Consider the following 19,078-nt stretch of genomic DNA (forward strand, 5'->3'; position numbering starts at 1 on the left):
TGCTATACAAACACTAATGTTGAGGCAAGCCATGAAATAAAACTGGATAAAACATCCTCTTTAATAGAAATCTTGTACTTTAACTCGTCTTGCAGCGCTGTGAGGAATAATAATATCGTAATAATCCTGGAAAAGTTACCTCAGAAGTGCTGGTAATTTCGCAGTTGTTGTGTGGCAGTGCTCCACATCGCCACCTAGCCTTCTCGAGTGCATACTACATCGAATTTCACACACTTTTGCGTCACAATATGCACGCGGGTTTCCCACCCATAACGCAGAATAAAAAGTGATAACACAACACCACTTTTGCGTTTTCTCTTCAGAACGTTTTCGTGAACATAGCCGGCAGTGGAAAATTGGCTAATGATATTTGTTACACACACCGTCAACCCAAAGCATTTTGAATGTAGTACATCTAAACATACAGAAAACTCAACTTCTGCCTCAAACACGTCTTGCTTCAAGCGTACTGAACCTCGACGTCCCCAGTTTAACAGCACACTGGAGGCGTGGGAAACTAATTGGACACACGTGATCCCGGGAAAATGTATTAATTTCTCATTTTAATAATCAGTGCTGATAGGCTTGCAATTACCCACAATCCTCAGAGGCTGTCTTCCAGCACTCTGTGGAAACTTTGATAACTTACACCAAAATATTTTTGCATGTAATAAACATTGAAACGGAAACCTTTTTTCTTCTCCCATAGTTTCACTACAACGGGGAAAAGGGAAAACTCAGTGCCAAGAAACAATGATGAGTATTTTAAGAAATGAATTGAATTCAAACGACTGCAAGAATTGTAATTGCCTGAGAACATGTGACCTCATATTAATAGAAACGGAAAGCCATCGATTGGAATCCTCAATTATTGAACTGAAGAAGAAAACGCAATGACCAATAATACATTACATCATTATCTGGGTCAAGACGATCCCTTATGAAGTACATCAGTGCGTCAATTACCAAAGGCTGTCTGATATCCCAGATTCCCCGCTTGAAACCCCAGAGAGTTTCACTCAAGTCAGCGGCTGATTATTAAACCCTTCATTTACAGTGTGAGACTCTGAATCTACTGTAATTGTGATTAAATCAGGTCACTGTCCCCATGCCAGGCCTTTCCAACGTCCCTCTATGAGCCGAAAGAGCAAGTGCCTTCAGTTACAAGAACACACTTTTCATTAGTGTTTGTATATAATATTTCGCTGTATGGTTTAGTAGTATGCACAACTTAGAAACATAACATTACTTTTTATTATTTACAGTATATATATATATATATATATATATATTTGAATAATTACATGTTACACTTATATAGATGTTTCTGAGGTCCTACCCTATATCTATACAACAGTGGTATGTTAATATAAATTATGCACTGGATGTTATGTATGCTTGTTTGTTTGTTAGAATTAGGTTATATTTTTATCCAAGTTTTTTATGTTTAAGTTATTCATATAACATTAAAATTTGATCTTATTTCAATTAACAAAAACTGTTTTTAATAATGCTGATGTATAATGGGGTCCATTTTGACCCACAAGAGGTACATAAACATTTCTAAACTAGAGGTAAGGACAACTTTATGGAAAATACATATAATTTATTCACTTTTTCAGACAAAATAAAAATAAAAAATGCAAGAGATTTTCCAAATTTAAACTAATTGTTATACATTTTGCCTTCAGAAACATTTTGACCTAGAAAATAATAGTGGCATTAGGTTAAATTTTTTTTCAAGTTTTTTATGTTTAAGTTATTCATATAACATTAAAATTTGATCTTATTTCAATTAACAATTTTTTTTTTTTTTTTTTTTTTTTATAATGCTGATGTATAATGGGGTCTGTTTTGACCCACAAGAGGTACATAAACATTTCTAAACAAGGTAAGAACAACTTTGTGGAAAATACATATAATTTATTCACTTTTTCAGACAAAATAAAAATAAAAAAATTTAAGAGATATACCAATTTAAACTAATTGTTATACATTTTGCCTTCAGAAACATTTTGACCTAGAAAATAATAGTGGCTTTACATTTAATTATGCATTTTTTCATGTTTATTTATTTATGTTTACATATCAGTTACATTTGTCTTATGTTATATATATATATATATATATATATATATATATATATACAGTATATTACTTCTGTAAATACATTTAGCCTCTTTCCTACACTCACATATGCATTTCCTTCCCAAGCACCGGGACTGCATTTTGTAAAGTGTGCAAACACACACACACACACACACACACACACACACAGGCCAGCGGACAGTGATGGATCTTATTCATTTTAATGCTGGCCTCTGTTTTCCTGCATTTGCTCTCTGACAATAGCAAACTGCCGTCTGTCACAAGAGCAGGGCCATCGTCCCCCGACACACACTCCTGCAAACACTCACTACCCATCATTCTCCTCTTCTTTACACTCACACTACTCCCTCCATCTCTCTTTTTTGTCATTTCAGCTTTGCCTCTCTCTCTGAAAGCCGTATCAAAGAGCAATTTGTAGTGTATGTTTGACCACAGCGGGGGCCCGACAATGCTGAAAAAGTTGATGAGAATGATGAAAGCAACCATCCTCATCCTCATCTTCATCCTCATCCTCATCTGACAGACAGATAAGAGAGAGAGCTTTGAGCCGGGTCGCTTCGGCAGGCGACGGGTGACCTTGGACGGGATGTGTGTGTGTGTGTGTGTGAGGGGACAGGATCTCAGCGTGATCTCAAAGCTCCAGCAGAAACCCAACACACACGCTAATAAAGACTGATCTGAGCTCAGCAGTGTGTCTGCTGTGGGCCGCTGCGTGTTTGGAGGGGGGTTCTGTGTGTACGTCCGTGAATGACGACAAAAAAACATAATTTTCATGTTTTTTTGACTGGGTACAAAAGAAAAAAAATTTTAATAATGACAATTGGATCACTAAATTGATGCTCAACACGAATGAAGTTCCTAATGGATTAAGTTCTTCCAAATAGGTATCCTCCAAAAAAGCTGCATTGTACTAATCATAGCTTGAGGTCTTCACTTAAAATTAAAGACGTACATTCACAAACACTCACCTGAAGGATTATTAGGAACACCACACTAATACTGTGTTTCACCTCCAGAACTGCCTTAATTCTACGTGGCATTGATTCAACAAGCATTCTTTAGAAATGTTGGCCCATATTGATAGGATAGCATCTTGCAGTTGATGGAGATTTGTGGGATGCACATCCAGGGCACGAAGCTCCCGTTCCACCACATCCCAAAGATGCTCTATTGGGTTGAGATCTGGTGACTGTGGCGGCCATTTTACTACAGTCAACTCATTGACATGTTCAAGAAACCAATTTGAAATGATTCCAGCTTTGTGGTGCATTATCCTGCTGGAAGTAGCCATCAGAGGATGGGGACATGGTAGCCATAAAGGGATGGACATGGTCAGAAACAATGCTCAGGTAGGCCATTTAAACGATGCCCAATTGGCACCAAAGTGTGCCAAGAAAACATCCCCCACACCATTACACCACCACCACCAGCCTGCACAGTGGGAACAAGGCATGATGGATCCATGTTCTCATTCTGTTTACGCCAAATCTGAATGTCTCAACAGAAATCCAGACTGTCAAGATGTCATAACAAAGACATCCCGAACAATGTCATATTTGCATTAAAAATGACACTTAATGACTGTTGTCACAAACATGTATAAAACGTCCTTCATATTCATAACATAAGTCATGTCATGTCATGTTAGTCTAATGCACACCCCTTCAAGTAAAGTGTTCCCAAACATGGTAAAAAACATTTATCTCACAATTGCAATTCTATAAACTAGCTTTAATTCTGTAAACTATCAATGGGCTATATGCACGCATAAGTTCCGCATTTGACGTAAGGATGCTCGTCCATTTCCGGTTGTGGAGATTAAAGCGGAGGAAAACCGGAGAAAACGGGATTATGGCAGAGTCTTCAATATTTACTGTCCTCCCGTCTTTGAAACGAAACGTACATGCGTTTAGATGTAATTTTATATATAGTTATGTTTATTTGATATAATTTTAAAAAGAAGCATAAACACAACGAGGGGTGTCTGTTTTATCTGTTTTTGTGACTAACGTTTCATTAGTATAACCATGGAGTATAAAATTCAATATTAATTCTCGGTATTGCATTGGACTCTATGATCGGCGGAAGTTATCGAGCATCCCTAATCCTTCACCGGAAATAACGCAGTGCATAGAGCCCATTGTGAGGAAAAAAAAAAAAGAATTGTGAGATAAAAGTCGCAATTACTTTTTTTTTTTTTTCATTTTTAATCTGTGGTGGAAACAAGTGCAGCCTTGGGGAGCAGAAATCTCACCGACCCCAAACCCCAAACAACACCATCCGGAGTTGAATGCTAGTGTGTGTGTGTGTGTGTGTGTGTGTAAATGTCTCAATACATCTTTTAAAGAATTGATCAAAAACATCAGATGGTGCCTGTCCTTTAGAGTTTCAGCATCATGAAATCAAACATTTATCATCAAATATTTCCAAAAGCAAACCATCCGAGTTGTAATATCCACTTTCATTTTACAGCTTTACACTCGACCTGTAAGCCAACGACTGCCTTGTTACTGTCTATTTTCATTTCTCCCAAGAAATCGTAAGAAAAATACGACCCTTAAAAGAAACATAAACGAGAACTCTATTAAGTCCCCTGAGCCACGAAAGAGCGAGTTCTGAGCGATAAGGTTTTCCTGTGGGAATCATCCGTGAGTGCGGTCACAGACTATCATCTCATTTCCATAAGCAGTCATCGTTCGGAGTTTCATCTCCTCGAACGCTGCGGCTTCAAAGCGCCTGTCGTATATTCTTTAGAAAGATGAGTGTTAGATTACGCTTTCTGATGTTATGACTCCAAAAAAAGAGAGAGAGAAAAGAAACACAAACACACATCCAAAGGATTGCACTCGGGAAAGAGGGGGAGTGGAAAAGATGGCATTTGGAGTTGATATTTGATATTTCATACTGCCATCTGTTATCAGGATAAATCAGCATGAGCATTTCAGCGGTCAAATTGCTTTCGATCGCAATCCTCCTCTCACACCACCCCAGTGTCACTCTCTCTCTCTCTCTCTCTCTCTCTCTCCTGTGTCTGTCTGATAACAACTTCTCACTTTAATTCACTTTTTCTGCCGTCAAACTTCCCTGTCTTCACACACAACTCAACTTCATCTTAAAGCAGGAAGAGCAGCAGAAATTCATATTCATAATCAGCATTGAATGACCAGCCACTGAACTATTGTCTGTTAGTTTATTATTATTATTTATGCTCTATTAAAGATTATGGTAACCTGATTGCAGATTTTAAGCAAAAGTCTCTCAAACTCTGTTCTGGTTCCTCGGGTCACGCAGAGTTCAATGTTTTTAATGTATTCTACACTAGAATTTTGTCAAAAACATACTTTTTTAGATTTATCCTTCAGCTTTCATACCCAAATTTGGGTCAGATAATCTCCGGGTCAGATATTATTATAAAAATGTGTATTTAATACACCACATCAGTCACACGAAATGCATCAAAACAAATAGATTTGTTTAAGAGGAGGCAAAGCTTGAGTCTCTGGAACGCTTAAACGTTCTCGCTCTCATCATTGTGACAGCGCCACCAACTGGTGGACAAGTGGACAAACCTTTGGAATAACTGGACCTGAATCATATTTGGCTTTTACAGTAAAATATATTTCTCATTGTGTCATTGCAGACAAACACAAATGTTGCACTGTTTGTGATTAGTTTTTCCTAGTTAAAAAACAAAACAAAAACTAGTACACTAAAAAATAAGTCAACTTTGGCATACTTTTTTTTTAAAGAGTATTTATAAAAAAATAACTTACTTAAGTGCAAAATAAATTTACAAAATGATATCAAACAGTAATTCATTTTCAATAAAAATGCAATTGAGTTTAAGTTTATATTAAATGCATTTAACTTTAACTTTAGAGTGATTGACACTTAAGTAGGATTTAAGTACATTTTATATATTTAATTTCATAATTACTTCTATTGTCTTTGAAATGCGGTTAAAGTGTACCGCCGAAGGCACTGACAAGCAACTAAAAAAGCTATTTTAGTGTCATTTCTACTGAAACTTGTATGTCATGTATTTAAATATATTTGTAATTAATGAAGTTTTAACTTTAAATGTATAGCAAATAACACATTACAGTTAAAATGATTTAAAATGTATTTTGAAGTAAAACGTTTAATTGCTCACTATTACGAAGAGTTCAGATGCAAAAGCCTCTAAATGCCATTTGAAATTTTCTTCTAAAATGATGATTTTTATCAAGCTTGTATATTTAAGTTCAGTAATTTCACTTAAATGACAATTAATAGGTAATCTTCATTGCCATTTAAGTGAAATTACTGAACTTAAATATACAAGCTTGATAAAAATGATCATTTTAGCATTTAGAGGCTTTTGCATCTGAACTCTTCACTTTTTAAAAGTGTACTTAAGTGTATTAAGAACTATGTTGACTATGTCTATGACTATGTTGTAGTGTACAGTTTAAGTGGCGTTTTATTTCATTTATATTATAATATCTGCAAGTCCAGGTTTTTTTTTGTTTTTTTTTTGCAGTAAATATATACTTTTAAGATTGAAGTAAAATGAAGCGCACTTCTGTTTCACAAGGGCATGTTGTTGCCAATGCAGACGTCCCACCGTTTAAAGCCGAAAAGCACAGTGTAGAAACTGAAGACGGTGTATAACGTACCTCTCCTCTCCCTGCGAGCCGTCGGGCAACGATCAGCTGAATCATGCCTCTCTTGTTGCCCTCGACGGACATGGACTTGCGGAGGGTCTCCATCGCTTCCTGATTGGTCTTTTCCAGTAGAGACTCTCCATTAACTGCTATCAGCTGGTCATTCACCCTCAGCCGCCCATCCTGTGATTGCACACACCACAACAATAAAGACGTATGTAGCCAATCAGACCTGATTTCAACAAGCCCATTCCAATCAACCAATCAGATTTGAGGGACAAGTTTCTACATCAGTGTTATAGGGATTGTATGGGTAGGATTAGGTTTAGGGATATGGCTATGATTCAATTTTCAGACGGGAATATTGACCCGATAATGACGCTCCTCACCTTGCAAGCGGCTCCGCCGGTGATTATAGACTTGACGAATATGCCCAGGTCAGCGTGGTTCTCTTTAGACCTGTTGCCCTTGACGCTGACCCCTAACCCCGCCGAGCCCGAGTCATTCAGAGGGATTTCAAAGGTCAAAAACTCTCTCATTCCATCCGGAGTCAATATTGTGTCATACTGTTCTTCTTTCTGTAGAGATAAAGAAATGGCACAAAAGATATTGATAAGTTAGGGGAGGAATTTCAACATACTTTCCCCAGTTTAATCGGATTTTTCATTTACACTAAGCCCGCCTTATTGGCAGAGGCTATTTACACTAACTCCGCCCACTGGCGCCGGATTGGACCAGAGAAAATTAGGGAAAATGCTGGATTGTCAACAGTAGAAATACTGTAAGTGTAAAGCGCTCGGTCTGAGATCGAAACCGCCTTTTGCCCAACTCGCTCTACTCTCTTTTTACATCAGGAATTTATTTTCAATAAAAATTAAGAAAATATTCAAAAAGTGGGAATAAAGTGTCTAACCTGTGTTTAATAATGAAGTGTTTATTGGGTAGGGTTAGAGGTAGGCCATCCATTTAATAATTATTGCACACTGTTTGATGTACAACAAATAGTCTCTGCCACTATTTATCAGTAAAAATAGCATCTTACTACTATTTGAACTAATTGCAAAGAAAATACTTCTATGTTTACATATTGTAAATAGAATATATTGCTATTTATATTCAAGTCTATTTATAGTCAAGCGCTTTTTACAATACAGATTGTTTCAAAACAGCTTTACAGTGATAACAGGTAACAGGAAAATATGCAACAAAGTTGCATACTTAAATGTATGCTTTGTGCAAATAGCAGCTATCGCTAAGAAAAATATGCTATTTTTAAATTATAATGTAAATTATATAATATATAGTAGCTATGTACACAGTGACATCTATTGCTATTCACACTTAATTTAATATGCAACTATAAGCAAGTAACCATCAAAATACTGTAGTATATTCACACTTTTGCAAATCTTGTATCATAGGTACTAAATTTTATTTGAAACTTACTTTGCGACTGTTAAAAAAGTATGATCTGTATGAAATGAATGAAATTTGGACGTTATACAATCCGCCACACCATCCGGGGACTTTTTACCGAATGTTTTATGAAAAATGTGAATTAAGACAAACTATTCAGCATGCTATGTTTTTGTTACGGCTATGGATCTGTTTCGACTAGAGCCCGACCGATAAAGGTTTTTGAAGGCCGATACCGATACCGATATTTTTTGGCTTTAAAATTCGATATTCCGATATATCGGCCGATATTTTATTTATTTATTTATTTATTTTAAACTGGACATGATAGTCACAAATTTTGTCGTGCTTATTTGAGTTTAGAGAACTGATGGGGATGTTCTTTTAATTGTTATTCAAGCAATGCATCGTGACCAACTCAACGAGTGTTGCCAACAGGAACGGTGTAGAGTGCCCTCTGGTGGACAAACTATACAACTCCAACACTCACGACATGGTTCAAACGTGTTTCGTCCATTTTTATCTTATTTTCGAAATATTCATTTATCGGCCATTATAACTGCCGATACCGATAGTTTGGAAAAATAATATCGGACGATAATATCGGCCTGCCGATATATCGGTCTGGCTCTAGTTTCGACCAATGACAGATGGGGAAAGTGTTTACAATTGAAGAATACCAACTATTTTTGCGACTTAAGTGGTGTAGAAATAACACACGTTTTACACTATATAACATCATAGCCGATACATGAATAGCATGCTTTTAAAGACCAACACAATGAATATAATATGAACACAAAAAGCAAAGAGTGCTGGATTGAGAGGTGAGGAGATGAACAGAGCTGGGTCACATGGCTCATTAAACGAGATGTTTACAGTGGTTTCTATGGAGAATTGTCTTGGCACCCATTAAGTGGACGATCTCCTGTCGCAGTGCAGATTCAAACCCATGATATAAATACACTTCCATATCAGTGAACAAACTGCTTTGAGAATTACATTGTTAGAAAATCCAAAGAAAGCCATCTTTATGCAGTATAGTGTGCATTTGGACGATGAAATCGTTTCTGACCGGTCTATGAACAAGTGGACCTAGTTTAAACCTAGTTGATCACAGCTAACACACCACTGTGGATCGAAAACCAGAATTTTCCATCAGGGAAGTCATTAAAAGAGTGATTCATTGGGGGGAAATCCACTCTCAGTAGCACTTGTATACATTAAAAGCTAAAGTAATGTGTTTAAAGAAAGGTTCAGCACACACACACACACACACACACAGTTGAAGAATGCCAGGTGCTTGGCTTTAGTCCAGCTGCCGAGAGCAAAGAAGCTGGAGATGAGTTATAGAGATTCAGCCAAGCATTCAGGTGAGGCCCCTATCTCTCCTTCCTTTCATAATACACCTCACACACACACACACACCATCAGCCCGTGCCCGAGCAGTTGCCATGGCAACCCAGGTGGCTCTCAGCAGACAATAGCAGCTCTCAGGTTAAGAACCAACAACCAGGTGAAGGCGCTAGGAAGAACACATGCAGTGCTAACACGGTTTTCACGCGTGTGATTTTCAGCCACTCGTCTCGTTCCCATCACGCACAAGTACGCGGAGAGGACAACAGTCTTTTAGACTGACACAATGAAGTGCCTCTCACCGGCTCACTCCAGCACTGATATGCATTATGGATAGAAACATTGCGCTTTTTGAATGAAGAAGCGTCTTTGTGAGTTTTCGGCCACGTCTCGCCTCTGACAGATAATATTGTTTTTGTCAGCATCTCCATGGCAACCGAGAAACATTCTAAGCACTCGAAGAGTTTCCAGAGGTGTCAGTGAAACATTGATTTCAATTGTGGAATTGGATACCAGGGTTTCTGCAGGTATCTCCAAATTAAATCGAATGCTTTTTAATGCCTTTTTTTATTTTATTTTTGATGCCTTACATGACCCATGACTAACCAAGGATATTGCATCGATTAATCACACACTTTTCTGTCATTAATTGCAATTGAAAACACACCCCCCAAACAAAAATGAAAGTGTGGGGCAACTTAACTATTATAATCATAGATATGTATATAAAGGCTAGATGAGTTTCAATCGTCATCACTGGCGGCCATCTTGTCACAGACAAGCTGATGTAAGATGGGTGGTCAGCACGAACACAAATACTCTTATCTCGTTGAAATCTTGACGGATTCACAAACAATTTGGTTTCTTACAAACGTTATTAACGTGGCTATAATTATCTGGATGATTATTTATTTTTAGACTTTTTATTCATAAGTATGCAGTGTCATAACGACATCTCTGACGTTTATAATAAAACAAACCGTTTGAAAATCGGTAGAAAATTGAGCAAGTTATGGTCATTTAAATAATTAACACAATGTTACGAGTGAGCGAGCTGCCTGTGACAAGATGGCCGCCAGGTGCAGACGACGACCTCCATTGGCCAGCAGCGCTGGCGACACATCTAGCCTTTATATACATATCTATGATTATAATTACCTTTAAACTTAAAGGGATACTCCACTTTTTTTTTTTTTTTTGGGGGGAAATACGCTCATTTTACCTCCCCCCCAGAGTTAAACAGTTGGGTTTTACCGTTTTCAGATGTATTCAGCCAATTTTTTGATATTTAGAAGAATGTCAGTAAACAGACAGTTTCTGGTCTCATTGACTTCCATAGTATATTTTTTTTTTCTACTATAGAAGTCAATGAGACCAGAAACGGTCTGTTTACTGACATTCTTCTAAATATCAGAAAATCATCTGAATAGATTAGAAAATGGTAAAACTCAACTGTTTAACTCTGGGGGAGAGGTAAAATGAGCCTATTTCCAAAAAAGTGGAGTATCCCTTTAAGGTGTGGTCACATTACGGTGAAATATCGCAAGCGAATCCATGTGACGAACTTGAACCAAATATGCATGGGCAAAATGGTGCATATTCTCATTCAAATGACTATTCCGAGCATGTTTGTTTGTTCATTAGCGAGCAGCACTGAATATAACGTGTATAATCCTCCTGGAGTGAGTGGTCTTGAGCTCCTTTAACAAGTAAAACACACCACCTTTGAAAGCTCAGCTTCAATATGCACTCACTCTTTAAGCCAGTGCTACAGGTTACCAATCTCTGACCTCAAAGTTTTATAACATGCAACGGTTTGCTTGGAGGTCTGAAATTGTGTTGCAAACCGCTGGTTCATTGTCACGAGCCTTCACAACACTGTACATTTCTTTCAGACACTGGCAGAGGGAAATGCCACACGTTCTAAGAGGAGCATGCAGCTCGACCTGGCCCATTGTGCTCGCGAGTAATTAATTCATTCATAAGCCGACTGGATGGTGTGCATTCATTACGTGCTTTTGTTTCCAGAGTGAGTTTGAATTATACTGTCAGTGCACAGACAATGAAGAGAAGAGCCCATGCGAGATAACACACCGTCTGAACACGGTACTAACAGAGAGAGAGAGAGAGAGAGAGAGAGAGAGAGAGAGAGAGAGAGAGAGGGAGAGAAGAGCAGACATCTGCCGTTCATTCTCACTCCATTGGGACTGATGAGAGAGAGGGAAAGAATAAAAAGAAAGAAAGACATTCAAAATTAACAACTAACCAAAAAGAATGAACAAACAATTAAGTCAAGACAAAAAATAAACAAACAAACGAAAGGAAGGAAGACAAAACAAAAATCGAACACAGTAACAAAATAAAAAAATGTAAGAAAGAAAGAAAGAAATATCATGAGGAAAAACAAACTAAAAACTAAAATAATTATGAAGAAATGAATAAAAGCAAGAAATATAGAACAAAAAAAGATCTAATGAGCTAACCACCCCCCCCCCCCCCCCCCCAAAAAAAAAGAGATAGAAACACTTTCAAAACAATTAACAGAAATTTTTTTAAAAAAATCAGAACAAATAAGATAAAAAAAAAATGCGTTCCCCTAAGAGTCTTTTCACTGGGAAAAAAAGCAAAGTTTCTCTTAGCAAAGTTAGAATGAGCTAACGCAAAGCATTGGCACATACGTTTTCAAAAGCATTGACACTCATCTAAAGGATTATTAGGAACACCTACAAAAGACTGGAAGACTGGAAAAATGTTGCCTGGTCTGATGAGTCTGGATTTCTGTTGAGTCATTCAGATGGTAGAGTCCGAATTTGGCGTAAACAGAACAAGAACATGGATCCATCATGCCTTGTTCCCACTGTGCAGGCTGGTGGTGGTGGTGTAATGGTGTGGGGGGTGTTTTCTTGGCACACTTTAGTCCCAATTGGGCATCGTTTAAACGCCACGGCCTACCTGAGCATTGTTTCTGACCATGTCCATCCCTTTATGGCCACCATGTCCCCATCCTCTGATGGCTACTTCCAGCAGGATAATGCACCATGTCACAAAGCTGGAATCACTTCAAATTGGTTTCTTGAACATGTCAATGAGTTGACTGTAGTAAAATGGCCGCCACAGTCACCAGATCTCAACCCAATAGAGCATCTTTGGGATGTGGTGGAACGGGAGCTTCGTGTCCTGGATGTGCATCCCACAAATCTCCATCAACTGCAAGATGCTATCCTATCAATATGGGCCAACATTTCTAAAGAATGCTTGTTGAATCAATGCCACGTAGAATTAAGGCAGTTCTGACGGTGAAACACAGTATCCTAATAATCCTTTAGGTGCGTGTATATTTTTTCATATAGAGACTCGATTAAAAAAAAAATAACAAAGAAAGGATGAACAGCATTACAGAAGGAAGGAATTAATAAAAGAAGGAACTGGAAATATAAATGTTGCTCTCTGGCTTCAAACTGCTGCAAAGGTTTGAAACAATTAGCAAGGCTGAAACTTTCTCGCCCAAACGGGGCAACGACATAAAGGTCATTGGAAATGAATTTAAGAGGCTAAAAGAAATCAGTCAAGTATGTAATTGCAAAGAAGGCCTGTGCATGATAAGTATAGTAGCATGGAATTTCGCCACCTTCTGATAAAGCCTGCATATTAAACACTGACTAATGCACATTCAAGACTTTCAGGTACAATTAGACCCAAAGACCCGAGAAAGAGAGAGAAAACGAGATTAGATGAGACTCTCAAAGCGAGGAGCGGAAGAACTGTCAGCACCTAAAGCGAAGGTGACGCGAATAGTTGGAGAGGTGAAGCCAAACACCTCATTTATACATTTTCACAAGGAATCAAGTCCCAATCAAGAAGGTCAAACGAAGAAAATGAATGCAACACCACTTTGATTATACGTAATGAGCTGACAATACACCTAGCAGACTTTATGCTTCATAACCCGCCTCTTTTGGATCCCTTGTACATATAAACACGTTCTACTACACGGAGAACAGCGTGTTTGAGACCTAACTGTGCTTGACTTCACCACATGCTCTCGTGTCCCAAACCTGCTCTAAACGGGCTTGTTTAGCAGGCCTGTATAGCAGCGCACGCTCCATACGAACAGCTAGGCTAATTGCTGTCACAGCTGAGAGAAAAAAAGTGCTAAGCAAAAACAGGTGGCAGCTCAAAACTGTTGTGTGAGACAAGAATGCTATTGTCTTCCAATGCACTTTGCAATATTAGGTTTAATTATGGGAGTACTTGGCTTGGGGTTCAGCACCGCAAACTGCCACGTTTGTAAATGCAACCCACAAAAGCAATGGTGACGGGGGGATCGGGAACATTTTCAGGGGAGTAAAAGGGGTTCGAACAAGCAATTGAACTTTAAGCGTGCCAGTCTGGCTAATGGAGACGGTTGGGGTAATTGTCGCAGTAGGGATGCCAGGGTTTGTGCTTTAAAAGAGAGAGTGGCTCTCAATGCTGTGTCTCTGGGTGGAGAAGAGACGGGATGAGCGGTTAATGGATGTCACATTTGCCGCTTTGGAGGTTTTCTGACCTGCTGTGTCAAAACCAGCTTTTATGCGGATACCTTTAAGACATATGATTCAACTGATTGTAGTTTCTGACTTTGAAACATGCTTGAATTTCTGTTCAATTATTGCAGCAATGCAAACTCCATGTAAAACTTTATTTTTGCCATCTTTCACACTGTTGTTAGTTCCAACATAGGAGTCACACCACGTAATCCAGAGTTCACCCAGAGTTGCATGCTGCTAATATACAGTATTATAACTGTAAGACTGGACAAACTGGAGATAGAAAATTAACATTTGAACTCTCTCTCGTGAAGTTAGCATCACCATTCGAGACGCAGGAATCATCCTAATCTACATCTCTTTCCCTCTTCCCCCATTCCTTCTCTCCCTCATGCGGAGATCACCAAAATTCACCTAAAAATCTATATGGTTTAATGTGAATAATTATCACCCAGTATTATACATGTTTGGGTATGGGTATGCGACTGGTACAAAGGTTTCATTCCCAAAGATGTAAACCAAATGGTAAAAGTTTTTATGATGGAATGGAAATCATTCCATTTAGAATGGGAAAGAAAGGGGATTTAAGCAATTTGGAGCGTGGCATGGTTGTTGGTGTCTGAGTATTTCACAATCTGCTCAGTTACTGGGATTTTCACACACAACCATTTCTAGGGTTTACAAAGAATGAACATCCAGTATGCGGCAGTCCTGTGGACCAAAATGCCTTGTTGATGCGAGAGGTCAGAGGAGAATGGGCCGACTGATTCAAGCTGATAGAAGAGCAACTTTGACTGAAATAACCACTCGTTACAACCGAGGTATGCAGCAAAGCATTTGTGAAGAAGACACAACACACACAACCTTGAGGCGGATGGGCTACAACAGCAGAAGACCCCACCGGGTACCACTCATCTCCACTACAAATAGGAAAAAGAGGCGACAATTTGCAAGAGCTACCCAAAATTGGCCAGTTGAAGATTGGAAAAATGTTGCCTGGTCGGATGAGTCTGGATTTCTGTTGAGTCATTCAGATGGTAGAGTCAGAATTTGGCGTAAACAGAATGAGAACATGGATCCATCATGCCTTGTTCCCACTGTGCAGGCTGGTGGTGGTGGTGCAATGGTGTGGGGGATGTTTTCTTGGCACACTTTAGTGCCAATTGGGCATCGTTTAAACGCCACGGCCTACCTGAGCATTGTTTCTGACCATGTCCATCCCTTTATGGCCACCATGTCCCCATCCTCTGATGGCTACTTCCAGCAGGATAATGCACCATGTCACAAAGCTGGAATCACTTCAAATTGGTTTCTTGAACATGTCAATGAGTTGACTGTAGTAAAATGGCCGCCACAGTCACCAGATCTCAACCCAATAGAGCATCTTTGGGATGTGGTGGAACGGGAGCTTCGTGCCCTGGATGTGCATCCCACAAATCTCCATCAACTGCAAGATGCTATCCTATCAATATGGGCCAACATTTCTAAAGAATGCTTGTTGAATCAATGCCCCGTAGAATTAAGGCAGTTCTGGAGGTGAAACACAGTATTAGTGTGGTGTTCCTAATAATCCTTCAGGTGAGTGTAATTGACCAATATCCAATTCGAGGTCTTTATAAAATGGAGTCAGATAAATGGATTTAAATTGCTTCGCAATGTGGAAAGACAGTAACACGCAGAGACCTTCACCCGTTCTGTCGGATGCCGCCATTGGACCGATTTAGACAGGGCTTGATTTACCATTGGCACAAGGAGCAAATGGTTTGCATATGTATGTTTTCTTCCATCTTCCAAAATGATTAACCAAATCATTCTTAATAAGTCCAGACACCATACAGACCTTGTTCAGAACTTTCAAAGACTTTTCTTTTTTCTCAGTGAATAATAAGTCAGTGATTTAAGGGTCTCACAGTACTGCATTCGTCCAGACAGGTGTGAGAGAGCCAAGGTCCCAGTCGACGTGATAATTCACTCGCTGTTTAAAACCTCCCCGAAAGACTGCCAAGCCACAAATAGATCCTGATAGCGATCTTGGCTCCGTTCTCATTTCACCGTCACGACATCTCCGATGAAACACTCATGCTAACGGCTGCCAGGACAGAGACGGGGCCGCGGGTCTCGCTTTTACACCTTGTAAGCAGAAGTTGTGGTGAATTACCTCACTGTGACTAAGACCAAGGCTTACAGCCATAGCAGAACTTTGACAGACAGATAATTATATCAGAAGCTCTTTTAGAGACAGAACACGCCGCCCTGGATAAAGAGACGAGGCCATCAGACTGTGACTTCCACTGACAGCTTGGTCTCCGTCTTATTAATTCCCTGTGAGGGTTTTTTGGGGGTGGAGAGAGACGGGATGCGGTCAGGGTTCTGACAGATGAAACAAACCGGCTGTAATTTGGGACAAAACCACAGAGACACACCCATTGAATAAGAAAGGGGATAATTATCTTAATCAACCTGTGCCCTCCTGCCCAGGCTCACTTCCTCTACTGGCCGTTGCTATGGAGACAGTCAAATGGGATGGAAACACAACAGATCTGGACACACGCTGCTTTGAGTCTTTTGCCGGTGAAACTCACATTAGAGTGTCATTTCTGTTTCTGGTGTGGCTCGTCAGCAATCAGAGCTGAAAAACATCCGTCTGCAATCAACACACACACACACACACACCAGTCTTCAAATCACAGCAAACCTGCGCACAACGGTGGATACAACATATCCTGCAAAACTTTAATTTGAGGCCTTGTCCACACTAATACACTCTAAAAAATGCTGGGTTGTTTTAACCCAATTTTGGGTCAAATATGTACAAACCCAAACATTGGGTTGAAAATGTATTCTAAAAAATTTAACACAATGGCTGGGTTTGTCCATATTTGACCCAAAATTGGGTTAAAACAACCCAGCATTTTTAGAGTGTATGTTATAAAGAACGAAAGAATGAACGAAAGAACGAAAGAAAGAAAGAACACCAGAAACTAACAAATAACAAATAAATGATCTAGCAATACATTTATGAACAATCAAACAAACAAAGAACGAAGTGGATCTTTTTTCTTACACTCTAAACAATGATGGGTTGGGTTTAACCCAAATTTGGGTCAAATGTTGGGTTAAAAATGTAATTTAAAATTTTAACCCAACTTCAACTTTCACTTTCAACTGTATGTTAATTACATTTTTAACCCAACATTCGGGTTTGTCCATATTTGACTCAAATTTGGGTTAAAACAACCCAGCATTTTTTAGAGTGTATGTGATGCAAATTTTAAATATTTTACATAGATACATACAGTGTACATACATTTTATACATAGCATTTTAAGTATAACAAAAATAAATAAAGGTATTGCTTTAATAATAATAATTAAATTTGGTCTGCACTGGCTGGCCATAATTAATAATAATAATAAAAAAATCATTTTTGAAATATTAAATTATAATAAATACATTACAATGCAGTGCATTTTATGAAATAAACGTTATTAAAGGCACATTTGTTTTTGTAAATTTCAGACTTCCAAGATTAAATGAAAAAATCTTACATTTCCAAGTATTATAAGTATGATATGCTTAAACCTATTTGCATACAGAATCGTGATTGTCATGTTACTTCATTGCATACATTTAACTTTATAAGTGCATGTTTTAAAAGTTGACAATCATGGTGTGAAGCTCAACAGAGAGATGCACTGCAACAGCCAAAAATGTCCATTTTACACATTTTTACTTGAAAAACAAAAGTGTTGACGGACACAACAACGTGTGCAGTGTGAGTGAGTGAACCCTTACACTTCACATGCTGATTCTGAACACATAAAATGTGCATTTCACTTAGACATATCATAGAAAAGGAAGATGTGCATGACATGCCATACTGCAAACTACTTCCTTAAAAACAGCCATGGTGAACACACTCACGCTGTCAGTGTTTTAAGGCTGTGTGTGGATGATTGCTGCAGCTCTTGGGCAATCAGAGGCACTTGATGTTGAGCAGGAACAAACATACTTCCAACTTTCCAGAGCTTACAAAAGAGCTCCCTCAACAATTCCCATCAACACACCCAGCAATCTCTCATTTAAGAACGTCTCTAGTGTCCAGGTAACATGCTGATTTGATTTCTTCCCCCTTTGAGTCACTAAAGTTTCCCACATCCAGTGAACAGATTCAAAACAAATATGGCCGCATGGGGAAATAAGTGACCTTTCTGTTGGCACTGGAAAAGACCAAGTACCCAGAGCGCGAGTGTACAAAGCGATTCTGAAAAACAAAGATATTATCTGCTGAGAATAATTGTGACCATTTGAGAAAACAAAAGTCCCATTGTTGTTGTCGATTCCTAACAATTTAACATTCACAAAAACCTTCCAAACCACATTTAAAAATAGAAACGTCCCCCAGTGAAGTGAGAGAAATTGGAACAAAACAGGAAATGAACAACAGAAACTCGATAACAATAACTTTGCATTTTTCGGAAGCAAGTTCTGAAAAAACAGCAGATTTTCAGATGAAAATGGGCGTCACTCGTGGGATATCAAGCCGACTCATCAGCGGTATTAAAATAGAACCTGTCACACATTTATCTGGATCTGGCCTCAATAGACAGCATAAATCCAACTGTCAGTAGACATCAGCGTTCAAATTAATTGCGCAATTAAGATTCTCTTAGCTTGGCAGATTCAGCCTCTAATGGATCCGTGAAAAGTCTGAACTGGTCATGAAGAGGAATTTAATGTAGTGTTTAATTACTATTCTATGCCGAGCTGAAACGACGTTCCCGTACACCCTGTCATCTGAACCGTTCTGCCAGATTTTGCATTGGATTGACGAGTCACGGTTACTGAACAAGCCAAAAGTCGTGTGCATCTACTTCAACTTGGAGAGAGTTGCAATTGACTACAGATGGGTGCATTATTAGAGCATGAAAACAAAAAGCTCATCGGCATTCATTCTGGGAAGTTGAGTCCAAAAATAAATGTTTCAAGCTTTGACAGCGAGTTTTCCAAACACACAAACTCAAA

The 19,078-nt window shown here is 38.7% G+C and overlaps 1 protein-coding gene across 7 annotated transcripts in view; it reads right to left on the reverse strand.

Moving 5' to 3' along the window:
* The window catches only part of pard3aa (par-3 family cell polarity regulator alpha, a), a 516,002-nt gene that overhangs the window by 215,143 nt on the left and 281,781 nt on the right, over positions 1-19,078 (reverse strand). For all 7 annotated transcript variants that reach the window (XM_089125821.1, XM_089125818.1, XM_089125820.1 and 4 more), the window contains 2 exons: positions 7,145-7,333; positions 6,768-6,938 (listed from right to left, as the gene is read on the reverse strand). In XM_089125821.1, coding sequence (XP_088981947.1) covers positions 6,768-6,938; positions 7,145-7,333 — 360 coding nt within the window. The remainder of the gene's footprint in view (positions 1-6,767; positions 6,939-7,144; positions 7,334-19,078) is intronic.

This window comes from Pimephales promelas, chromosome 22 (assembly GCF_988280905.1).
Source record: "Pimephales promelas chromosome 22, fPimPro1.hap1.1, whole genome shotgun sequence".
Classification (NCBI taxonomy): domain Eukaryota; kingdom Metazoa; phylum Chordata; class Actinopteri; order Cypriniformes; family Leuciscidae; genus Pimephales; species Pimephales promelas.